The sequence below is a fragment of the Jaculus jaculus genome, chromosome 18 (assembly GCF_020740685.1).
Source record: "Jaculus jaculus isolate mJacJac1 chromosome 18, mJacJac1.mat.Y.cur, whole genome shotgun sequence".
In the NCBI taxonomy this organism is placed as follows: domain Eukaryota; kingdom Metazoa; phylum Chordata; class Mammalia; order Rodentia; family Dipodidae; genus Jaculus; species Jaculus jaculus.
In genome coordinates this window covers 4,685,038-4,709,780 of record NC_059119.1, presented here as the reverse complement: position 1 = coordinate 4,709,780, position 24,743 = coordinate 4,685,038, and the positions used below count along the sequence as shown (strand labels likewise).

The following is a 24,743-nucleotide window of genomic DNA, read 5'->3' as shown; positions in this document are numbered from 1 at the left end:
GAGTGAGTGATTCTTCCCCAAAAGACACAGTTGTTTCAAACTCTGTGAAGATTCCCTCTCATGAACTGTTCACAGTGTAACTGTCACACATACATGACTTCATGTTTATTGTACATGGCTCACATGTCCTTCCCGTGCTCCTGTGTCTAGACAGCAGCAGAACAGCAATGCAGACCTGGTTTGTAGCAATGGCCAGTTTCTGTGGCGCAAATCCTCCCACCAGGGCCACGTTGAATGTACCAACGGGACTAAGCTCGCGGGCGGCATGGTGCCAAGCCCACGACACTGCTGTCACCACACAGATGACAGCGCCGTGGACGCTTCAAGACATGGATTCTAATAAAAAGTAAAATACTTGGAAAATGATGACTTTTGAGGATCGGTTTTAATATATAGTCTATTCAAATGTAAGTTTATGCAATTTAATTTTCAATACTTCCTCTATTTTGATGGGTTTGCCAAATTCCTAAAAAGTCAGGGATTTGCTCTTGTGGGCCAGTAGGGTGCAGTGACCCTTACCTTTGGCTGTACCTTGAGTGGGGTACCCTGAGGGACCTCATGCCGACAGTTTCAGGAGATTTCCATTAAGTCTTGGGAATGTGAACTGAAAATATTTTTATTGGATTGTAACTGATATAAAGAAAAATATACAAATCATAGTGTGTCACAAAGAATGTTCACAAACCAAACACACCCACTCAGCTAGCGCAGACAGAGAACTCCCTGCACAGCATTCTTGGGAGCCCCTCACCAGGCACTTCCCAATGTCAATAGCCATACCTAGGCTTCTGATTCTGAAAATGAACATACTGGCTTTACACAACAGTGGATCTCGCTGGGACACCCCTACATGTGTATGGGGTACTTGACTGTATGTAGTCCTCTCTTGCCGTGGCAAAGTTTCGCCTGCACTTAGACTTTCTTTGATTAGTGACGTCCCGCTCGGGGCACTTGTTTGTGTACCCAGCCTCTTTCCCTTGATGTTATGTCCATGAGATTCACCCATGGTGAATACAGCAATACTTTGCCCATTTTTAGTAGTGTGCTATTCCATTGTGTGGCTAGATCTCAATATATTATTTACTTATTCATTGTATCATTGATGGGTAGTTTCCTGCGGCTGGTTATTATGAATAGCATTGCCAAGAACGTTCTGGTACCGATAGCACATTATTTCAAACAAAACAGTTCCTCCAGTGATTCAAATAAGCAGTGGATCTCTTTTACCATCTTCTATACATCCCCTCCTCTCCTATCCTTCTCATATAACCTAACCAACACCTCCAGTCCTTCATGTGAATGTGCCCTTGGTTTCCTAACTCATGAGGCCGTGGCTCCGTTGGTCACAGGATGTCCTCTGGGTTCCTTTCCATGCAGACTTCCCAAGTCCCCTCTCAGCAGGACACATGAACTTATTCTAAGGCACCCAGTGAGATTTGGCCTCACCTCAGGCAGCAGGGTGGGGTGGTAAGCTTTGTGGACATGGAACCAAAGGCGAAATTTGGCAGCTGATCATTAAAACTCTTGGAAAAAGCTTCAGTTAAGAGAAACAGTTTCCCTGTGAGTGTTATCAAAGGTCAATGACAGAGCTGGGGGCAGATAGATAGATGATAAATTAGATAGATAGATAGATAGATAGATAGATAGATAGATAGATAGATAGATAGATAGATAGAGATAGATGATAGATATATAATAGATTGATGAATAGGTAGATAGATAGATAATAGATAGATGATATATAACAGATTTATAATAGATAGATGATATATAATACCCAGATAGATAGATAGATAGATAGATAGATAGATAGATAGATAGATAGGGATATAGCTCAGTGTGGAGCACTTGCTTAGCATGCTCAAGGCCCAGGTTCAATCCACAGTACCTCAAAGAAAAATTCAGATTCCAAACTGTTTACACTCTATTCATTTGAAGTCCCCAACGACTCTATTTGGATAGGACAGCCGAAGCCTCTCAAGACTTCCTGACTCAGGAAGATTAAAGGATGTTCGCCTTCAGGTCTTCTCCGCCTCCTGGCCCAGGTCAAGTGGGAAGTGTTTGCCCATCAGCTGTCCAGCAGGCAAATGCTGCATAGCCGGTACCACTGAGCTGAGAAATGATGGGGAGAAGGGGAGGAGGCAGAAAAGAGAGGGGAGGCAGAAAAAGCGAGACTGCATTAGCCTGAACAGAGAGCAGCCTTCTCCTCTCGGAAGGGCATGCCGTGGTCTCAGCAATGTTCAGCCGCGTTGCTGGCTGGGCTGGGGCTGGCTCTGAACAGTGCCAGGAGCGGTGTCTGCAGCTGCAGAGGCTGCCCCGCCGATGCCCGCGCAGCCTGCTTTCCACGAGCACTGGCCACGGAGCCTTGCCTTTCATCATGAGGAGGGGCGGAAGCAGCACTAGTCTCCCCACTTGGATTTAGCATTCACAAATAAACACAGCCTTGGCCTCTCTTTAGAGACTTGACCAGTACTTTCATTAACTCTTTTTTCAGTTTGTTTTAAGATTTTTTGTTTGTTTGTTTGTTTACTTATTAGAGAGAGAGAGAGAGAATGGACATACCAGGGCCTCTAGCCACTGCAAATGAACTCCAGACACATGCACCACCATGGGCATCAGACTTACATGGGACTTGGAGAATGGTACATGGGTCATTAGGCTTCGCAGGCATGTGCCTTAACCACTAGCCCATCTGTCCAGCCCCATTATTAACTCTTGACGAAAGCTCTCCATCACCCTCTCTTGCAGACTCACGCACACGGAGATGACCCAAAGTACTAAACCAGTGTATAGGACATTCGCTGCATTACCGCTTTGACTTCCAGTGCATTGAGGGCCAACACGCTAGAGAAATATCTGCAGGTCAGAAGTGTATGGCCTGGTGCAGTTTTTGAAAACTTACCATGCCCACATGACTAGCATAGATGTATCAAGAACCAGGACACCAGTCAGACAAAGGCACACAGTCTGGAGTTTAATCCCAGCACGTGGGATGTGGAGGCAGGAGGCTCAAGGGTTTAAGGAAATCCTCAGCTACACCTCAAGGTGGAGGTCAGGCCAGGCTACACGAGACCCTACGTAGAAAGGAAGCAAAACTCCCCCAGCGTCTTGCCTCTGCTCACCATGTTCCATCTGCACCCTCAGCACGCTTGAAACACTCTAAGCTCTGTATTTGAAGTAAGTCCTTTGCTGATGGAGTTTGACTTTTCACTGGACCATCTCTTTAAGTCAGCTTCCAGCTTTGGTCCCACTGTCACCCTTGCAAGTGAAAATGGGTGGAATTCTCCTTCAAAGTAAAGATGATAATGGTATCTGTAAACTTTCATGTTATTAAATTCATGCATGTGTGCATATCAGTATTTACATGTTCGTGACTTTCAGGCACAGACACGTACGTGGCATACCTCCTAGAGAATTTAGAACAGCTGTCACGTTCATGAATGCAAAGGCAGAACTCCATCATCTCCTGGATGCAAGCTCAAAGCATCTCAGCTACGACTCATTTCCACAGGACGTGCTTGCCTGCTAGTTCCTCCAGCTTGTTCATGTCTGTTACCATCAATATTTCTTTTGGACGCTCAAAAGTTTTAAGCCAAGAATTTTTCCTCTTCTTCTTGAAATAGAATTGTGTGTGTTTGTCCTGAGTTTGACCTCAGTTGTCCTTTCATTTAGCTTAGTTTTTGTGTCTGGTATTCAACAAAATATGCTTTAGGTGTGTGTGTGTGTGTGTGTGTGTGTGTGTGTGTTTTATTTGAGAACTTGATTCAGAACAAAACAGGTTTCGCAGTCTCGCAAGGCTTTATAAACCTACAGCTTTGAAAAGCAACTTTTGCATCATCAAAAATCACTTTTATTATCAGAATGTATAAGCATTTTCTGAGCAGAATTAGCCTCTGGTGGTCATACTTAATGCAGCCCTTGACTTTTTATTTCTCCAAAATGTTTTTTATTTACTTGAAAGAGACTGTGTGTTGGCGTTCAAGAGCCTCTTCCTGACGCAAATGAACTCCAGATACGTGCACCATTTTGTATATCTGCCTTTATGCGGGCACTCAGAATCAAACCCAAGCTGGCAGGCTTTACAAACAAGTACCTTTAACCACTGAACAATCTCCTCAGCCCCAGCCCTTGCATTTTAAAGAAGCTGCACTGTTTTCCCATTATAAAAGTAATATACCCAAGACTATCACTGCTACACAAGGAATGAAGTACTGGCCCATGATATGACATGGATGATGAACTGGGCCAGCTAGACTCACCTTCCCAGTGGAAACAACAACAGGAAATACCCTGTCTCAAAAACAACGTGGAGACAGACCCTGACACCCAGATATTGTCCTCTGACTTGCAGCATGTGTGCTATGGCACACACACGTGCACACACACACACACGGGGTAGCCATTAATCAGAACCTCGTTTGCTGCTCCAGCCATATGTGCTACTGCTCACACTGACGTTCTTAACCTGACATTGATTTATTCTCGTCTTTCATCCCATATGTTGTGGTTATTTCTATGAATTTCTCCTAACACTTCTGAAGTTTTCTTCATGTGCACTTATGCCCTTTGATTTATTAAAACTCATTATTATTTTATGCATTTACTATGAATTACCTTTTTTAACTTCCAGATCATCTTTTTCTTTATTTATTTCTTTATTTATTTTTTTTTTTTGCTTTATTATACTGGGTGACATGAAACCATTTTCATGCAAGAATATGACATATTTTGAGAATTTCCTGTCATACCTCAGATTATCTTTACCAATATTTTTTCTATAGATAAAATTTTGTTGCCAAATTCAAAATAAGTATGTATGATGATCTTTTCTTTTAGTTTCCTCTAGCCCAGGATAGCCCCAAACTCATAACCCTCTGCCTCTACCTCTAGAGAGTTAGGATTAGAGGGATACACCACCACTGCATCTGGCTACAGATGGATCTTATATTTTCAGTTAGTTTTGGTTTCCATGGGGCCTTAAAGCTGTGACACTTTGTTTTTTTAAATTAATATTCTGTTATATGTGGATGCTGTGGCTAGTATGTTTGGACAATTTAATCGCTAAAAGATATTTTATTTATTCATTTGATAGAGAGACAGAAAAAAGAGGCAGAGAGAGAGAGAAAGAGAATCCAGGATCTCCTACCACTACAAACAAACTCTAGGCACACGAGCTACTTTGTGCATCTGGCTTTATGTGGGTAATAGGGAATTGAACCCAGGCTGCCAGGTTTTGCAAGCAAGTACATTAGTACATTCAACACTGAGCCATCTCTCTCTCCCTGAACAATTTAATTTCTTAAAGGTGGCATGGTTTTGTCTTCACATAAATATCAATTTGACTCAACATAGCACTCCTTGCTACTTCCTTTCTCTGTCAAAGCCCCAAATGTGTTTTAGAAACTATCTCTAAACAACACTCCTACCATTACTTCCTTACCTAGTACGGTTTGGGCCATTAGTTTTAGGTGTTTGGATAAGATACTGACACGATGCTTACATATTTGGTCATTTTCATGTAAACATTTTACTGAAAAAGTGTGTAAACGCAGAGTCTTTTTTTCCCGTTCCTCCTCCCTGCCCCTTTCTCCTGCTTTATTATTTGTAGGTAGAGTCTCGTGGAGCCCAGGCTGGCCTCTAACCTGCAGTGCAGCTGGGGATGGCTGTGAGCACTGCTGCTTTTGCCTCCACCTCCCAGGTGCTAGACCCTCCGCTGTGGGCCACTGCCCAGCTTCCCCGACCTTCCTTTTGCCTGAGAAAATGCTGTTCTATTAAATGACTCCTTGCTCCTCAGTGCTTCAGAAACATACCACCCACGAGATGCATCCTGACTACCAGACTTTCTGTTATATGCCATGACATCATGTTCAGGTGGCCTTTATTTCTGCATTTAGAAAGAATTTCTCACGCTCGACCTATGCCCTCTACTTTTGTTATATTCTCAAGTCTGTATTTACTGCTGCCCTTATGGTTTTTAGTCTTGACAGCACTGTATTTCCCTCATATATTGTCTGTCTTCTCTTGTCCCGTTACGTACATAACCCCACCAAATATTATTTTGCATGCATACATTAGCTTTTATGTAGGTCAGCTATCTTTCAAATGTTTTTCTCCCATATTCCTTATGGCAGTCCTCTCCCGTGGGAGCTCTTTATTGTGTGCATTTAGTAAGTGTGGGGACCCTGCTATGCACCAGGGTGTCTAGTACGCAGCAGTTATTTGTACCCCATCGGCCCTTGTTCTGACCAAGAATTGAAGTAGATGGCAAGTGCTCGCTGGGCTTAGGCTCCACCAGAGCCCAGAGTGGGACAGAGTCCCCAGCATCCGCCAGCTGCAGTGCAGACAGGTGACGCGAATGTGTCCGCACAGGTGGAGCGAGGCTGAGGGTGAGACAAGACAGCAGGGAGGCCCGCCCAGCAGAGGCACTTCTATGGGGTCAAGTCTGAAGGGCCCGGTGGAGCAGGCTGAGGGAGTTCCGGTCCCTTCCTGCCCAGGCCCATCTTTAGCCAGGCCTGCAGTTAGGCTTAGCTCCATACACAGAATGGCATCCATTCTCCCCGTGGCTCTCTGCTGTCCCCACAGCCTACCTTTCACCCTTGTCCCAAGTCAGCTAGGGTGTTGTGGCTTCATTATGGATGTGTGTGGTGGAGAACAGGCTGCCTGGGCCAGTTCTCCCTGTGAGAATGGGCAGGCTGCTGACACTGGTGAGACCTGACTCCATGGAAGGGCATTTGGCAGATGCCCATCTGGTTTTTTGTTTGACAGTTACCTCTTACCCTTGTTTCTGGTACTGCTGGAGAATCTCCCACCTGAATAGCATAGGCCAATTCCAATGAGTGTGGGTGGAAGGAGGTCCAAGGCGTCTGAGCCTGACCACTGTTGCCTTGCCTTGAAGCCAGCTAACGGCATGTGTGAGGCGGCTGCCATCTCGCTCACAAATGGCTCTCTGACGTGGGCCCCACCTACACCTTCCCTTTCTCTTTCCCAGCCAAGTCATGACTCACACAGAGGGTGTAGGAAATCCTTTGACTGAGGATGTGAATGTCTAAAAGTGAATGAGAACTTCATGGCAAGCTTATATGTAAAATCTCATTATGACTTATAAACTGGTTAGAAGCATCAGAGGACAATAAATGATCACATTTGTTTATCTTTCCCAACCAAATGAGGCCCTCCCTCCCTCCTGCCTGCATTTATCAGCTCTTTCCCTTGCTTCCTGACTTCCCATTTGGTGGGAGGGCCTGATCTTGGCCCCATATAGTTCCCATGGTTACTGATGCCCTTTCTGCTGGGCAGCAACAGTGGGTTTGGAGCCATCTGCCAAGCACAGCTCTCATGAGACACATATGTCCCTCAAGGTGATCCTCTCACCAGCCACAGGCTGGGCCACGTGCTCTAGAGGCCACGGGGCTGAGTGATTTTTCCCAGGCAAGCACTCTGCTGGGACTAGGTGCAAGGTTTCCTGAGGAGGGTAGAGTTGAACTTTTATTCCCATTTCAGCAAACATTTATTGAAAACAGCATATGGAAAAAGGACCAAAAATATAAGAATTGAGGCTGGAGAAATGACTTAGTGGTTAAGGCACTTGCTTGCAAAGCCAAAGGACCCAGGTTCAATTCCCCAGGACCCCACATAAACCAGATGCACAAGGGTGCGCACACATCTGGAGTTTGTTTGCAGTGGCTGGAGGCCCTGGTATGCCCATTCTCTCTCTCTTTCTCTCTCTCTCTCTTTCCCTGCCTGTTTCTCTCTCTCTTAAATAAATAAAGAAAAATTAAATATTTTTAAAAGAAAATATAAGGATTAAAAAACAAGTTTCTGTCATCAGAAATGTATAAACTTGGAGGGGTAGAAGCAGACACATAGGAAAGTAATTATCCATCTTAAGCATCAGGATTTGCTAAACCTCCTCAAAGACAGTAGGAAGGGAGCATAGTTTAAGTGTATCTTCTTGGAAAATGCAGGCTAGATCTGTCTCCTTGGCTATGTCTGCAAAATCCACTCTGGTTAAAGAAAACTGTCCTTTCTCTCCTGGAGAACTCAACACTCGGGAGTTTCCTAAGGGTCACCCTGTCCCTGCTCCGCATCCCACACCTCCTCTTTTTTGTGATACTTTATGATACTGGTGACACCTTTAAAAAGCTAATTAGAGGCCGGGTGTGGTGGCGCATGCCTTTAATCCCAGCACTCAGGAGGCAGAGGTAGGAGGATCACTATGAGTTTGAGGCCACCCTGAGACTCCATGGTGAATTCCAGGTCAGCCTGGGCTAGAGTGAGACTATACCTCGAAAAAAAAAAAAAAAAAAAACAGCCAATTAGGAGCTGGGCATGGTGGCACACACCTTTAATCCCAGCACTGGGGAAGCAGAGGTAGGAGGATCGCTGTGAGTTTGAGGCCACCCTGAGACGACATAGTGAATTCAAGGTCAGCCTGGGCTACAGTGAGACCCTACCTCAAATAAAAAGAAAATCAACCAAAAAAGCCAATGGGAACCTATAGATACTCTATGAAAACATTTCAGCATTTCTCTTCTTTTAGTTTTATTTATTTGAGGGGGGTTCAGATAGAAAAGAGAGAGAATGGCCATGTCAGGGCCTCAGGCCACGGCAAACGAACTCCAGACTCATGTGCCACCTGTGCATCTGGCTGACGTGGGTTCTGGGGGATCGAACCTGGGACTTTTGGCATTGCAGGCAAGTGCCTTAACTGCTAAGCCGTCCCTCCTGTCCACATTTCAGCATTTCTCACCGCATCTGAAAGGAAGTAGACTCCCAACTGTGCTGATAGGCACGATGTGGCTCCTGACTGCCACTATCACCGCTTCTCCCTGGCTCCCTCACGGGCTGTCTCCTGGCCCAAGGCAGCCCCACCTCTTCTCCTCTTGTTGGGGAACTGTGCACACTCGGGATTCTGTATCTGTCTACCTCGTTGTTTGTCCTCATTTGACTGAGGCGCGTGAACCACACAACAGGCTTGTTTGCTCTGTGCACTGACAGCCCTGTGGTCAGTGAGCTCAACACACCTTCCTTTAGTCTTCCTGAGGCACAGAGGTAAAAACAACCTCAGGAAGTAGATAAGGAGGAGCTGGGCAATTGAGCAGCTGCCATTGTGTAAGCAGTGATGTCAAAGGAAAGGTTAGATGGCCTGTTTGTAAAAGAAAGTAGGCCAGTGTGTCTACAATATAATGTGCAGCTGTTTTTTTTGTTTTTTGTTGTTGTTGTTGTTTTGTGTTTTTTTTAGTGGTTTGCTGTCTACCCTGGAATTTTATGCTTGGATTGGGCATGGTCTCCTTATGTACCCTAGGCTGACCTCAGTCAAGCTCAACATCCTCCTGAATGGTAGAAATTAGTTATACTCTACCATGCTGTTTTTTTTATGCATCTATTAAGTATTTTTAAAATACTATTCTCTATCAGAGTAGTGTTCAGGGCACAGAACTAGAAGAGAAAGCTTACTTTGATGTCTGGCTCCCCGCCCACTGACCTTGGGATTCTACAAAGTGTACAGCATGGCCTTGCACACATCCTGTGCTTTGGGGAGGTTCTCCCGTGGATGGGCAAAGCAGTGCTTGTGCGTTTCCAGGGGTGGTTCTGGGTCACTCATTTCCTTGGGGCTCTAAGCAGCTCTAACGCTAGCCCTTTCTCTGAATGAAAATGCTCAATTGAGGAATACAGTGTGGACTAAAATGGAGTATTCAACCTGATGAAGTGAAAGGAGGCGATTTGGGGAGGCCAGAGATACCCCTAAATACCTCTTCCCCAGCTCGGAAGCCATTGCCTGTTGCAGCAAAGACGTTCATCTTGTATACACAGCAGTTCCCACCTGTTGAGGATGAGCTTGATTAAGAAAGAGCTCACCTGGTGTATTCCCAAGTGCTGAGGATGAGCATGGTCAACAAAGAGTTCACCCAGTGTATTCCCACCTGCTGAGGATGAGTGTGGTTAAGAAAGAGTTAGCCTGGTGTATTCCCACCTGCTGAGGATGAGCGTGGTCAAGAAAGAGTTCGCCTGGTGTATTCCCACCTGCCGAGGATGAGCGTGGTCAACAAAGAGTTCACCCAGTGTATTCCCACCTGCCGAGGATGAGCGTGGTCAACAAAGAGTTCACCCAGTGTATTCCCACCTGCCAAGGATGAGCGTGGTCAACAAAGAGTGCACCCAGTGTATTCCCACCTGCCAAGGATGAGTGTGGTTATTCCCACCTGCCAAGGATGAGCGTGGTCAAGAAAGAGTTCACCCAGTGTATTCCCACCTGCCAAGAATGAGTGTGGTTAAGAAAGAGCTCACCTGGTTTATTCCCACCTGCCAAGGATGAGCATGGTCAAGAAAGAGCTCACCGGTGTATTCCCACCTGCCGAGGATGAGCGTGGTTAAGGAAGAGGACACCCAGTGTATTTGAAACTTGGCTATTGGCCATCATTGCACAACTCTTACCATTTCTGTGGTGTTTCGAGTGAAAATTCTGTTCTTTTGGACAAACTCTTCAAAGATTTTTAAAAGTTTCTTGTCTCTTACAGGTTTAAATGAGCAAGTTAATATGTTTCTTAAACTTCAGTATTTGCCTCTTGAAAGAACTAGAAACTTTTATGGCTGCTGCACTAGAGGCAGTCAGTGGTCTTTGAGTGGAGCCGAGTGCTCAGAAATCTGTTGCAACCGATGTCACTGTTCCCAATCATAATAGCGAACATAACAGGAGACACAGCAGAGGTGATGGGAAAGGACTGCATACTCCAACAGTGGTCGCTTCCAAGCATCTACGAGACGCTTAGTGAGGCGTTCTAGACACATGATAGCATGAAGCCCGCGCTCCCTAATCTCCGAACTCCCCGGTTAGAGGGGTTCTGCACCCTCACCTGTGCGCTCTGGGAGCCTGCGCTGAAGCACACCTGCGGGGAGCCAGCAGACCCACCTCGGGGTTCCTCTAAACATGGGACTGCGCTGGACGCTAGCGGTCCTGTAACGGCACACTCTCTGTAGCCTGCTTCGTAGGAGGGAGACCAAATACCATGGAAGCCATTACGCCAAGGACTAAAGGTGGGGGCAGGTACTGTCGCGGTCGGGACGATCTGAGAGACCAGAACAACTAAGGTCATGTGTGGCTATGTGGCTGTGTCACTGTTTTACCCACAGTTGGATGTAGGAGGTGACAGTTAAATTTGGAAACTTGTGGACAGCGAGAGGGTAGTAGTCGTGGCAGGCTTTACAGCAGAGGGACGTTGTATATGCACCATATCCAGCCCTATCAGCGTATCGCTGGATCCCAAAATATGTCATGCTGTGAATTGTGGGATGGCCACTTAAAAACTCAAAAATAAGTAAATTAAACTTAACAAGATCATGCCCAATGCTTCATTGATCAGAGGAAGAGGTAAACTGGTCTCTGAGGGGGGCAGGTAGTCAGGAAAGCTTCCTCAAGTGATAACTGGAGAAGGGTCTGAACAGAATTTTCCAAACAAACAATAAATGGAGGGTAGCCTGGCATGATGGTGCACACCTTTAATTCCAGCACTCAGGAGGCAGAGGCAGGAGGATCGCCATGAGTTCAAGGCCACCCTGAGAATACATACTGAATTTCAGGTCAGCCTGAGCTAGAGTGAGACCCTACCTAGAAAAAAAAAGAAATGGAGGGTAGAAGGAATTATAGGGAATGACACATAAGCGTGCCCAGGTTAAAAAAATGCTTGGGATCAAGGAAGCCATCTGTGAGGTTAAAGCTGGGGTGCCTCATGGGGGACCCCATCTCAATGCTTGAAGTGGAGAGTGACTGTGGAGAACATCTGGCATCAACTTCTGGCCTGCACGTGTATAAGTACCCCACACACATGTACGTGCATGCACACTACAAACATGCCAAAAAGAACAACATGTATAAGTACCCCACACACGTACATGCATGCTCACTACAAACATGCCAAAAAGAACAACAAAAGAGAAGATTGGGTATCTAAAAAAGGCTTGCAATTCCATAATATTTTTTAATGGAGGCACCAGGGTTCTAGAGAGTTCCATAAAGTATTATGGGTATGTTCCTGTTAATGCGTGGTGCCGTAGAACAGCGATGCATGCTCTCTTGTGATTCCACAACTCACCTGCTGACGTCACCTGGCTGATTCACAAAGCTACTTCCAGGCTGAAGGTTGACAAGGCTGGAACACCCACAAGGTGTTTGTGGGCACCACTGATGGGACTCCTGGGATGGGTGCCAACAAGAATGTTCCAGCTCTGGTGGCTGGGTCAGCTTCCTTAGCTGGAGTCCTCAGGGAAGTGTTGGCATGAAGGTGGAACACTGAGCCAGAACTCACACAGTACCACCTCCACCATTCTTCTGGACCATGCAGCCAACAAGGCCAGCCCGAGTCAAGAGGAAGGGAGACGGGTTACGTGTGCAACTGACAGCTGCCAGCTGCCTCGTTTCATGAAGCGCAGGCTGGAAAGATGGACGCCGCACTCTGAGGGTGGGATTCTGAAATTTGAGATAGAGCGTTCCTGGCACACAGTCATCCCCAAAATTCAACCAAAGAAATGAGGGGTTCAAATCAAGTGTGGTCCAGACTGCGGACACTGAAGTGAGGGCTGGGGTGCAGGCACCTTGTCTTACACGTGCAGAACAAGGTTGGTGGTAAGGGGGTTGCGGGATCCAAGGTGCAGAGATGTCAGTCAGAGCCGGAGGGGTATAGAATCACATCTGTGATGGCATTCTGAAAGACATGACGATCACAATCGTGTGTACATCCAGCTCATGGGCAGGGGACACCCAGCACCCAGAGCCACTTTACCCAGCCCTTCACTACCCCAACTTATGCACTGACGTGCTTATTTGCCAGCTGCCAGACAAACGCACCACTTCAGACGTGCAGACAGGGTGTGTTTTAACTCTTAGCATCCAACTCCTGAGTGTTCAAGTAGGAAATGAGGTTTAAATTAGCAACAGGTCACCACCGTGTTGTTATTTTACACTTTTTTCTTTTCTGCCTTTCTTGTCTCCCAGGAGAGTATGTAAGAGCAAAAGAGTGCTCACGCAAATAGCAGGATTTATGGTAGTGAGATTTATTAATGGTGCTAAATGAGCAATATTTATAACTCCCATTGTAGGTAAATAAAATCAGAGCAGACAGTCATTATCCAGATGGTCCTAGGAACGCAATCAACCATGAGAGCACAGATATGAATACATTAGAGCCCACAAGGGGAGAGGGATAAAACCCTCCTCCTACTTGTCTTCCTGCCAGGACCGCGTGTCTCTAACGTGGAACTGTGTCTGCGGTGCCGGGTGCCATGTGTGGGCACCCTTGCTTCTGGCTTCACGTTCTTACAATGATCTTTAATGACCATGAGAATAAATTTCTACCCCAAATAAAGTTTTTTGATATTCACAAGTCCTGGACACTCCATACCTGCAGCTCTGCACGCAGACGGTGAGCACTGAACCCTGCCCTGCCCGTCTCCCTCACCTGCCGCCTTCTGCGGCACGGGCTCAGCACTTTTGGCACATACTTTGGTTTTTAGATAAGAAGACCCTAGGTATTATCCTCACCTTCGACACAGAAATTGTGTGTGTGTGTGTGATTGTGTGTGTGTGTGGTTGATTTCAAGTGGTCTGTGCAATCACACTGACATTTTTATTGGGACAGAGTCTAGTCTGCAGTCACACCATGCTGGATGTGCCCTATCTTGTCGGCTCTCAGGAACTAAGCACAATTGATCCTGGTCAGTACTTGGATGGGAAACAGGGCTTGTCACTGGACTCACTGCTCACCAGTTTGGCTGAACCAACTAGCCAGAAGCCCTGGGGACCCTCTTTTCTCCACCTCCCCAACACCAGGACTATAGACATGTGTCGCCGTTCCTGGCATTTATGTGGGTGCTGGAGATCTGAACTCAAGGTCTTCATGCTTGCATAGCAAGTCCTTTTCCAATGGGTCCACATCCCCAGCCCTGATATTTTTTCTTTTTGTGACTACATTAAATATGCTCTAAAAAGAGGCAGAAAGCCAAGACAGTGTTTGAAATCACAAACGGCCTATGGACATGGAAGGCTTCTGTCCCTCCCCAGATAGTCTTCTATAAAGGCCACACAGCTATTCCACCCACATTTCAACAATTCAGATAATTTTGGAGTTCTTTTTTGGTGTCAGCTAGCATATCCCATTTGACCACCACCAAGAGCACCAATTTGACATTTGCCAGCTGGTAAGAAAACCAGCTCTATATTGTCAGTCTTCTATTAATTTTCACTAAATCCAGACACTCCTACAAATTTTAGGGACTGGAACCCAGCATGGTGGCACACGCCTTTAATTCCAGCACTCGGGAGGCTGAGGTAGGATCATTCCTGAGTTCGAAGTCAGCCTGAGACTACGTAGTGAATTCCAGGTCAGCCTGGGCTAGAGTATGACCCTACCTCAAAAAAACAAAAATAAATAATAAGAATTGGTTCTCTGTGATGTTTATCACTCAAAAAAAAAACAACAAAGGGGAAAGTGTAGGGGTGGGGGAGGGAGGGAATTACCATGGGATATTTTTTTATAATCATGGAAAATGCTAATAAAAATTTTAAGAAAAGAAAAAAAATCATCAAATTCTTCCCCCACCCTACCAAAAGACTAAGATTTTCCACCACTTAGCATCTTCAAAATATACCTCAGAGTCCAAAGCTGGATAGCTCCACCAGCTGAAGTCTGTATACTGATTTGGGCTCCCCCATGGCAGTATTATCACCAGAATGCTGTCAAGAAGTCTTAAGAAGTGTCACCATTTTAATTCTGGAACCCAGGAATGTGCTAACTCAGTTATACTATGGGGGATTTTATGAAAAAGAGAGAAGAGAGCACATGCACAAGAGAGGAAGAGAGAGAGATAGAGAGGGAGAACTGGCATGTCAGGGCCTCCAGCTACTGCAATCAAACCCCACCTGTGTGCACGACCTTGTGAACATTCACAACCTTGTGCATGCATTACCTCATACATCTGGCTTACATGGGATCTGGGGAGTTGAACCTGGGTCCTTAGGCTTCACAGGCAAGTGCCTTAACCACTAAGCCATCTCTCCAGCCCCTATCTTATATTTTATCATGACAACCTTTCTACTCTCCCTCCAAGACAAAGACAAATTTTTTTTCTGCCCTCCTTGCTTCATATCAGCTATATTTCATTATGCATTTGTCTGTTTCAAGCTCTTATAAAATCCTTCTTTTTTTTTAAGGTAGGTTCTTGCTCTAGCCCAGGCTGACCTGGGACTTACTAGGTAGTCTTAGGGTAGCCTTGAACTCACAAGGATCCTCCTACCTGCCTCCTGAGTGCTGGGATTTAAGGTGTGCATCACCACGCCCAGCAAGTCCATCTTTTTCACAGGACTTTGTCATTAAGTGCATGAATTTTCATGGAATTCTGGCCTCCTCCCCCACTCAGCCTTGCTGTCATCTGAAAGTGTTCACCTTCAGTATCATGACTAAGTTTTGAAGCCATCACATGTCCAGGACTGCACCAGAGCCTTTCTTAATTCTCATAAGAACTTCAGAAATGCCTATGATTGAATTCCCACTGAACAACAAGCACGGCTTGTCCAAAGTCAAGCTTCTAGAGCCTGAGGTCGTTAGCGTGCGGAGGGGCATTGCCATCCCAGCACACCTCGCCTTTCAGTCAGATGGCTGTTTTGTTTCTGCTTTTTAAAGAATATTTTGATGTGTCATTTGACAACTTCATACATGACATTATGCGTTTCTGATCATAGCTCTCCTCTCTTGTCCTCCCCCACTCCCCCCTTCTGCCAGTGGGCTCTCTCTGGCTTCATGTCATGTGTGCTCACGGTGTTTACAGGCTGCTTGGAGCAGCATGGGTGGAGGGTTGTGTACTGGAGCATGGGCAACTTACTAGTGGCTACAAGATTGTTTTGTGTCTTTTATTTTTGAGAGGGAGAGAAAGAGGCAAAGAAAGAAAATGGGCGTGTCAGGGTCTTTAGCTGCTGTGAACGAACTCCAGACGTGTGCACCTCCTTGGGGCACATGTGCAACGTTGCGTGCTTGCATCACTGTGCGTCTGGCCTACGTGGGGCCAGGAGAATCGAACATGAGTTCTTAGGCTTCACAGACAAGCACCTTAACCGCTAAGCAATCTATCTCTCCAGCCCTTGTGTCTTTTGTTAATCTTTGTTTTAGCCAGCCAGCTCCTGTTCTGACAATCAGATAGAAGTTTTTTTTTTGTTTTTTTTTGCTTTTTTTTTATTTATTTATTTGAGAGCGACAGACATAGAGAGAAAGACAGATAGAGGGAGAGAGAGAGAATGGGCGCGCCAGGGCCTCCAGCCACTGCAAACGAACTCCAGACGCGTGCGCCCCCTTGTGCATCTGGCTAACGTGGGACCTGGGGAACCGAGCCTCGAACCGGGGTCCTTAAGCTTCACAGGCAAGCGCTTAACCGCTAAGCCATCTCTCCAGCCCCAGATAGAAGTTTTAACTGGTGCCAGGGCAGTGAATGGCTGCTCCTTTGAGACTGGTGTTTCACCCAGCTAGCAGGAACGGATGCTCCTTTCCTTACCTGAAGGAAGTGTGGAGTCTAGCTTAGCATCAGCCTTATAGTGCTGGGGTAGAAAAAGAGAGGGAGGGAAAACTAGTGAAACAAGGAGCGAGGGTACATGATGGGATAAGACGATGCTTGGCTGTGAGGGGCTGTCCTACCCATCAAGGTACATTTAACAGAACTACCTCTAGTCTGTATTTGCTAGAAACCAATAATTTTTAAATTTAACCCTGGATTAAATACAGCCTTTGCTGTGTCAACCCAAAAATATCTCCAGACATAGCTCATACTTCCCAGAAAGTGTTTAAGACAGTTCAGTCGTGGCAAATTTATGCTTTTGCCACACTATAATGTTAGGCAGGGAAATAAAAATACCATAGAATTTAAGACAAAAATGTTAAAAACATCAATTTTGGGAGTCACTCTATCTGGCTGATGAGTAGAACTGGAGATTCTTTTTTGACACCTAAAATTTTAAGAAAAAACATCACATCCAGCTGGGCATGGTTATCTTTCTAGCTTGTACCTCTCTATGCTGTAGGAAGCAGAGATCAAATTCTAACCTGACCACACATCTGCTGCGTGAGTCACCAGACTTCATTTCTGCCAAGGTGGTCCAGCCTCAGGTTAACACCAGATGTGCTGTGGGGAATGACTTCCTCCCCTTACTTCTAGAAATGATTCCATCTTTTCATAGTCCTGGCCTGGCTGTTTAAGAGCATTCTTGTTCTTCCTGCACCCCTCCATCTCCTCCCTGATTACCCCAAATAGAACACCTTGCTAGAACCAGTTCACTTAAGCCCTATTTAGTGCCAGTCGTGCATCAGGCTCTCCTCTGAACAGTTTCGTTACTGTGGCCAGTAAATTCATGATTGAGTCTTTGAAAACGGCCATCTAGCCAGTTTACTCGGTTTAATAATGGGCTTCCTTAGGAGGGCTAGTTCTGGCTCATTAAGATCTTACAGTTTCCTATCTAGCTGTTATCAGTATGGAATCCTGCTAGCTCCTGGGTGGAGGGAAAGGCAGTGCCTGAGAAATGCATTGTAACAACTCCTGCCTCTTCCTTGAGGCCTTGCTCTGTTTTGTTTTGTTTTTGAGGCAGAGTATTTCCATATAGCCCAAGCTAGCCTTGAACTTGAAATCCTCCTGCCTTAGCCTCCCAAATGCTGGGATTACAGGCATGAGCCGATAATAAGCAGCTCAGCGATCTTCCTTCTTAGCTCTCTTCAGTATTTCTGGAAGATAAGGTCCTTCTAGACTCACCCTGCTCCAGATTTCTTGATGGAAATGGAGAGGGGCGTTCTTTGTAAAGTTTTGCTTTGCAGTGGGCCCTCTTGAGACTATCTTTTGGATTAATTTCATTAACATAAGTACGTACATGAACTCATGTGCATTCATATAGTTGCATCCAGTTCCAGGCCTACATTTCCAGTTCCCCTTCCTGAAAGCCAGACGGTTTTCCAGCCCATGGATTCTCCTCTAGCCGCCGTGGCAGTTCTGCCGGCACAGTCTGTCTCAGCACCAGGTGTCGGGTAACCGGGGGACGGTGGGGCTGTGGCCTGGGTTTCTGTCAGCAGCCAGTGGCTGAGTGTGAAAGGTCAACCCTACAGGTGACAGTCCCACCAGCCGGCCAGCACGAGCTGCTGGGGAGCAGTAGATGTGTACTGGCTGCCCAGAGAGTGCCCGGAGAGGGCCCAGACAGAGCCTCAGCAGGCAGGTTATGTTTAGAGAAAATCGAAGAGAAAAATAACACGTTAACCGGAATAAAGTGCTCTGGGTCAAAATAACAGTCTGGTGTTTCTGTTATTCTGTGAGATATAAAAAGAATTTAGCTTGAGTTTCACGGAAGCTTTACTTCTTGCCATACTTGGCTATCTCCAAGGACGTAGCTGGACAAAGAGCCCGTTATGAACTCCTGCCATGGTGAGCTGCTCTGGAGAGCTGCAGTGTCCCTAACATGGCATCCGCCCACCCTCTTCTTCCAGGACCGTATAAATGGACAGTGACATGGACTACGAAAGACCCAATGTTGAAACCATCAAGTGCGTGGTTGTGGGCGACAACGCCGTGGGAAAGACCCGCCTGATCTGTGCCCGCGCGTGCAACACCACTCTGACCCAGTACCAGCTGCTGGCCACCCATGTGCCCACTGTGTGGGCCATTGACCAGTACCGCGTCTGCCAAGAGGTAAGTGCAGAGTGGCCGGAGGATCCTTATACCATCCGACCCAGGCATGGTGTCACAGGCCTGTAAGTGAAGCCCTCCAGAGGTGAAGGCCACAGGATCAGGAGCTCAGGGTCCTCCTCAGCTATACATGACTAGGTTATATATGACCCTGTCCTAAAAACAAAGACTGTCTTCCACACACAAAATAGCTGTGGTACCCACAGCCTCACAGTGACTGGCACTACCTACACAAGACCTGCATCATAGGAGGAAAATATGATGATATCAAAATAGAAGAAGAGAAATGAGTTGGAAAGAAGAGATTCAGTGGAGGGTAGATTCAGGAGGGGGAAAAGGGAGGGTGATGGTAGAGAACTAAGATCATGCTACATTGCCTACATGTTTAGAAGTTGTTGACAAGAAGTTTAAAAAACCAAAGAAAAGTTTGAGTCAAATGGTAATTTGCTGGGCTTGGTGACACTTGCTTATAATCTAAATTCTCAACAAACTGAGGCAGGGAATGAAGAAATACAAAGCTAACTTGGACTGCATAGTGAGACTCTGTCTCAAAAGCAAAAAATATTAAAAAGAATCATTAAGCTATCATGACCGTTCTGATTAAAAGTAAAGAAAGACAGCCGAGTGTGGTGGCACACGCCTTTAATCCCAGCACTCGGGAGGCAGAGGTAGGAGTATTGCCCTGAGTTCGAGGCCAGCCTGAAACTACATAGTGAATTTCAGGTCAGCCTGGGCTAGAGTGAGACCCTACCTCAAAGAAAAGCAAAAAAAAAAAAGTAAAGGAAGGGGATGACTGCATTGTATATTCAAAAATAAAAGTTTAGTGTCACAAGAGGAACAAAAAAAAAAAAAAAGGAGAAGACACTTAGGTGTGTGGCTCTGGTACCTGAAGGAGACTTGAGTCATGTGACTGGGGAAGTGCTATGAAGGTGAGCCTGTGCCCCCGTAGATGGAGTAAGAATGCGGGGTACAGATGGTGTGAGGAGCCTCTCTCACCTGCAGGTCTTGGAGCGGTCCAGGGATGTGGTCGATGAAGTGAGCGTTTCTCTCAGGCTCTGGGATACTTTTGGAGATCACCACAAAGACAGACGTTTCGCGTATGGAAGGTAAAGAATGGGGCGGCAAGGTTAATCTGAGTGCAGCTTCCTTTCCCAAACCAGCAGATGGTTCAGAAATCATCATATGACCTTGACATGTGTTGGGTTTTGCACTGTGTTGAACAAAAAAAGAATGCTGCTGTTTCCTGCTGTTGAGGACAACTGAATTTGCCTTGCCGCTCAGGAAGCCCCTGTTGGAAACAGTCAAAACTAGCCACACGGGGGAAGCTTGCTGGATAAGGGTTCTATCTGCCCCCCCTCGGGCCAGACAGCTGGATGACTGTTGAAATGTGCAACGCCCGCCTTCTTTCAGGGTGTTCTGCCCAGCTTAGCACTTGCCTCGTGCTTCAGAAGGTCTCTTTGGTCTTTCTATGACCACATTAACAGTATTTGCTTTCGGCTCTGTGTTATCTAAAAAGCTTAATTGTATTTAAAGGTCTTTGGTTAAAGAAAGAAAAATATCTCTGAAGTCCTTCACAACATTTGTTTCTAAACTGAGCAGAAATACGAATGTCTGTTTTTCATTTAAAAGTGGGGGTCTGGTAGAAGAGCTCAGGAGTAGAGCTCTTGCCGGCATCTGGAGTCCCAGCACGCTAGAGCAAGAAGGAAGCGGAGACAGAGCTCTGTCCCGGAGAAAGCCTGGCAAACACCGCGGAGAACAGCCAGACCCCTGCCTCCAATAAGGGGGAAGGTGGGGACCAAGACCTGAGCTTGTTCCCTGACCTCTGCACATATGCTATGGCATACACAAACTGGCACATGCATGGATACCCATACACGCACTCCAAAAGTATGAGAAAGTGGAAGAGGAGGAGGAGAAATCCAGTAAGGGGGGGTGCTCATCTAGAGGGACACTTACTGGGCAGGAACATTGTCAGAGTGCCTTCAAAAATTTTTCAAATAATTTTGAGTGAGCAATGTCTCCTTGTTGCCATTAACTCTTTATTAAAAATTTTATTTTTATTTATTTATTAGTCAGAGAGAGAGGGAGAATGAGCGCATCAGGGCTTCTAGCCACTGCAAGTGAACTCCAAATGCATGTGTCACTATGTGCATCTGGCTTATGTGGCACCTGGAGAATCGAACCTGGGTCCTTAGGCTTCACAGGCATGCACCTTAACTGCTAAGCCATGTCTCCAGCCCACCATAATTCTTTTAAGTATCTCTCAGAGAAGAGGTGGCAGCCACTGTCACCAGTAAGATTAGTGGTTACATTCACCCCTTAATTGTGCCTTGACACCTTGCATTTTAACTTTAGACATTAGTGGTCGTTGCTTCTTAACCTCAAACCATGCGAACTCACAGGATTGGACTAGGTAGTCTAAGCACAAGTACTCTTCTGTTCGAAGATAAGCACTTTGGAAAGTCCCTCTCTTCTCAAAGCCAGTAGCTCTATAACAAAGTAGTGTAAATGCTGCGTAAAGTGCTAGGAAGTAATTCATTTAATGGATACTAAATCTGTGATGTATACCAGCTTGTTCAAGGGGATTCAAAGGGAGGCGTACAGAAGGAGAACATGACTGCGAGGTCCTCCGTATAACAAGGACACAGGCCTTCTCTCTTCTTAGACTGTCCCGGGTCTCTGCTCCCAACGTGATGACTCTCTTAGTTACCTCAGTCTTTTTCCTTCTTTTACCTGGTTGCTCTACATATAAAATAATAATAAATGAACCTGTTTATGTAGACGATGCAGTCAGCTTTATAGTACCTGTGGTTTTCAAAGAGCATGGGCTCTGAAGTGGTATCTTTGAGCAAGGGAAGGCTACATGTAATAAATGTCAAAGGACCTTTCCGTAGCCCCACTTCTGAACAAGCGTCACGCAAAAGACAGGCCTGAAGGACTCCCAGAGGTGTTTAAGGTTCTGACGACACACTATTCCAGCAGCTCAACGCTTTGTTACCAGTTGAAATGCTTGCATTTGGAACAGAAAATGTTGATGTAGCTCGCCACATCAAAGCTGCACGGTGTTGACAAGAGGAGGTTCGTTCCCCTGAGGCTTGGGAGGAGTTTAACGGGGCCGCGGTGGCCCTCACCAATGCACAGCAGGCCTCATCCAGCTCCCTGACCGAACTGGAGTCGTTTGTCTCTTCGTGCCCAACAGAAGAAACAAACCTGGTTCCGTGACCCCAGCAGCTCCCGCGCGTGCACTGCTCTGCATTCCTGTCCGACGCTCACACTCGGTCTGGGCAGCAGGGCCGGGAGCAGGAAGTGCTCCCCAGGCAGCCAGGCCGCCTCCCCCAGCAGCGGGCCCGGCTCAGGAGCCTCCCGGCCGGCGCTGGCGCTCCTCCCAGCCCAGGGCCTCGCGTCATGTTGTCCCTTGCGTTTCCGGGTCCCCTTCTGCTCTCCACAGCCACTTGTCCTGCCCACAGGCCCCACGGCAAGGAAGGAGCTACTTTGTCCTGGCCTGCGTCCTGCTCTGGAAATGCTTAGTACGGATGGAGCACCCAAAAGTTATATTATGTGGAAAAATCTGAGAGCAACAGATGCTTTCTTTATTCAGCATAGAGCCCCGGCCACCTTCTGCTAATTTCTGTGAGAGAGCTGCCTGGTTTCTTAAGGACTTCCCTTCCTAGCTTTTCAGGGGCAACTGAGAATTAAGGTTTCTGACAATCACTTAGGTGCACAGACCTGGCTTCTTTAAAAAAAAAAAAGATATTATTTTTATTTATTTATTAGAGACAGAAAGAAGGAGAGAGAGAATGGGTGCTCCAGGACCTCTAGCCACTGCAAACGAACTTCAGAAGCATGCACCACCACGGGCATCTGGCTTACGTGGGACCTGGAGCATCAAACCAGGGTCCTTACACATCACAGCCATGCGCCTTAGCTCCGCAGCCATCTCTCCAGCCCAGACCTGGCTTTTGACCACTATTCTTGTTGTACTTGGTGCAAACTGCAGGCCCACAGAAGGGAGGCACAAAAGGAACAAAGTTTGAGGCATATGGAATTTCTTCCAAGGTATCTAGAACCTTCTTAGAATAATTAGTTGGACTGTTGGGGTGACCATGAGAGAGATCAGACTCCAGTCAGGATGCCTTGGATCACTCCACCAGTTTACTCTGCTTTGTAGCATGATGGAAGTTCACTTGCTACCCCTCCCATATTCCTGGCATGCAAGGGCTCTGGCTTACAGAGCAGGCCTGGGGTGCTCAGTAGTAGGCAGGTGGCCAGCTTTAACTTAAAATTTTTCAATGTCTATTGTGTGTGTGTGTGTGTGTGTGTTTTCTCGAGGTGGGGTTTCTAGCTCAGGCTGACTTGGCTCAAGATGGCCTCAAACACATGGCGATCCTCCTACCTCTATCTCCTGAGTGCTGGGATTAAAGGCGTGCGCCACCACGCCAACTCTAATTTAAAAACTTTCTAGCATTGTTTAACTATAAGCAGAATACAATGGCTTAAAGGCATCATATTTATTTTTAGCCAACTAGAAAAATGGTCCTAATGTTTTGAAGGCCTGACCACGCCCCAGACAACAAATCAGGCGTTTTGCCAGCATCAGTGTAGCCCGTCCCTTCAGGAGACAGCAACAGGCAAGTGAGACAAGTCCTTTCCCACCACTGTCCACTGGGAGTCTCAGAGGCAGGTTCACACTCAGCTCAGCTGCCCAGGACCCGTGGGTCCCACTCCCCCTACTGTGTCCAGGGATCTCCACCTCATTTTAATTCAGATACAGACTTAAAACAATTAGCCCCATCTCGGTGATCAGAGCTTCTGTTTGTGCAATAGCTCAGAACCGGAAGAGACCTGCAAAGCTCACAGGCTGGTGTGGCAGCTGCTGCCCCCGCCGCCTTCCTCCTCCCACCGCCATCCACCCTTAGATGGGCTTGTGAAGCTCCTCTCTGGATCTTTTCAAATGTTAAGAACAAAAACACCCATAGCGGGGCTGGAGAGATGGCTTAGAGGGTAAGGCATTTGCCTGCGAAGCCAAAAGACTCGGGTTCACTTCTCCAGAACCCATGTAAGCCAGATGCACAAGGGGCACATGCATCTGGAGTTCATTTGCAGTGGCTGGAGGCCCTGGTATGCCCATTTTCTCTGTCTGTCTGTCTTCTATCTCTGTCTCTGTCTCTGTGTCTCTCTCTCTCTCTCTCTCTGCTTACAAATAAGTAATAAATGAAAAGCATTTATAGAATGCTGGTACTTGGTAATCCTGGCTCTTCCTGAAGACAAAGCTCAGTTAAAAAAACCCGTAGTAACTGTGATTGTGATCAGCTGCTCTTTTTTGGCAAGGAAGGAGCCTCCTCTTAAAGAGATATCAGCTTTTTCCCTGGAAGGCCGAGGAAGGTGAAAGGACCACACGTGTGCACCTGGCGTGGTGAAGGTGACAACTGGATTGGGCTCTGTCATCAGCAGGACACCCAAACCCAACCCCGCAGACCCCTCCTCTGATGATAGCCCACCTCAGCCAGCGCAGATGTCACTGTCTTCTCTTCTTGACATGTGTCAGACCTTCAGACGGCCGAGGACGCTGGCTACTAAAGGTGTTCCCCACAACCGCACCCCAAGCAAAGCACCTCTGAGCCAGGCTTGAGCCCCCGTCCCGCCGCATTCTCATCGTGACCCCACGGCGGCGCTCGCGTCACACTTGGGGAGCGAGGGCAGCTGGGGACCCCGTGCTGGGTCAGGCCGCGCCCAGCCCCGAGCGGGCAGTGAAGAGCAGAACTCCCCACCTCTCTCCAGCTGGTCTACTCCATGGCTGTCTTATTTTTCTGGGATCCACAGTAATTACCCAACCCTTTTCAGGTAGCAAAACACAAGTCACTTCACTGTTGCTCCAGATGATACGCCCAAGAAAACTTTTTGAGTGAGCTGGAATCCTGGGTGCTTTTTGGCCTGTTTCCCTCTAAACATTTAGCATGATGCTTGTCCTTATCCTCAACAGGTTCTATGTGTGTTTTCAGGCTGACGAGAAGCCATGCGTGATTAATTCATTGTCACTGCTTTTT

The 24,743-nt window shown here is 46.7% G+C and overlaps 1 protein-coding gene across 9 annotated transcripts in view; it reads left to right on the top strand.

Annotated features, from left to right (window-relative positions):
- Rhobtb1 (Rho related BTB domain containing 1) overlaps positions 1 to 24,743 on the top strand; it is a 125,583-nt gene that overhangs the window by 66,941 nt on the left and 33,899 nt on the right. For 5 of the 9 annotated variants that reach the window (XM_045137684.1, XM_045137685.1, XM_045137686.1 and 2 more), the window contains 2 exons: positions 18,501 to 18,702; positions 19,702 to 19,805. The exons of 2 other annotated variants lie outside the window; for them this stretch is intronic. In XM_045137684.1, coding sequence (XP_044993619.1) covers positions 18,511 to 18,702; positions 19,702 to 19,805 — 296 coding nt within the window. In that variant the 5' untranslated portion in view covers positions 18,501 to 18,510. Of the gene's footprint in view, positions 1 to 18,500; positions 18,703 to 19,701; positions 19,806 to 24,743 lie in introns of those variants that run through there. 2 more of the 9 variants (XM_045137687.1, XM_045137688.1) reach the window with 2 other exon arrangements.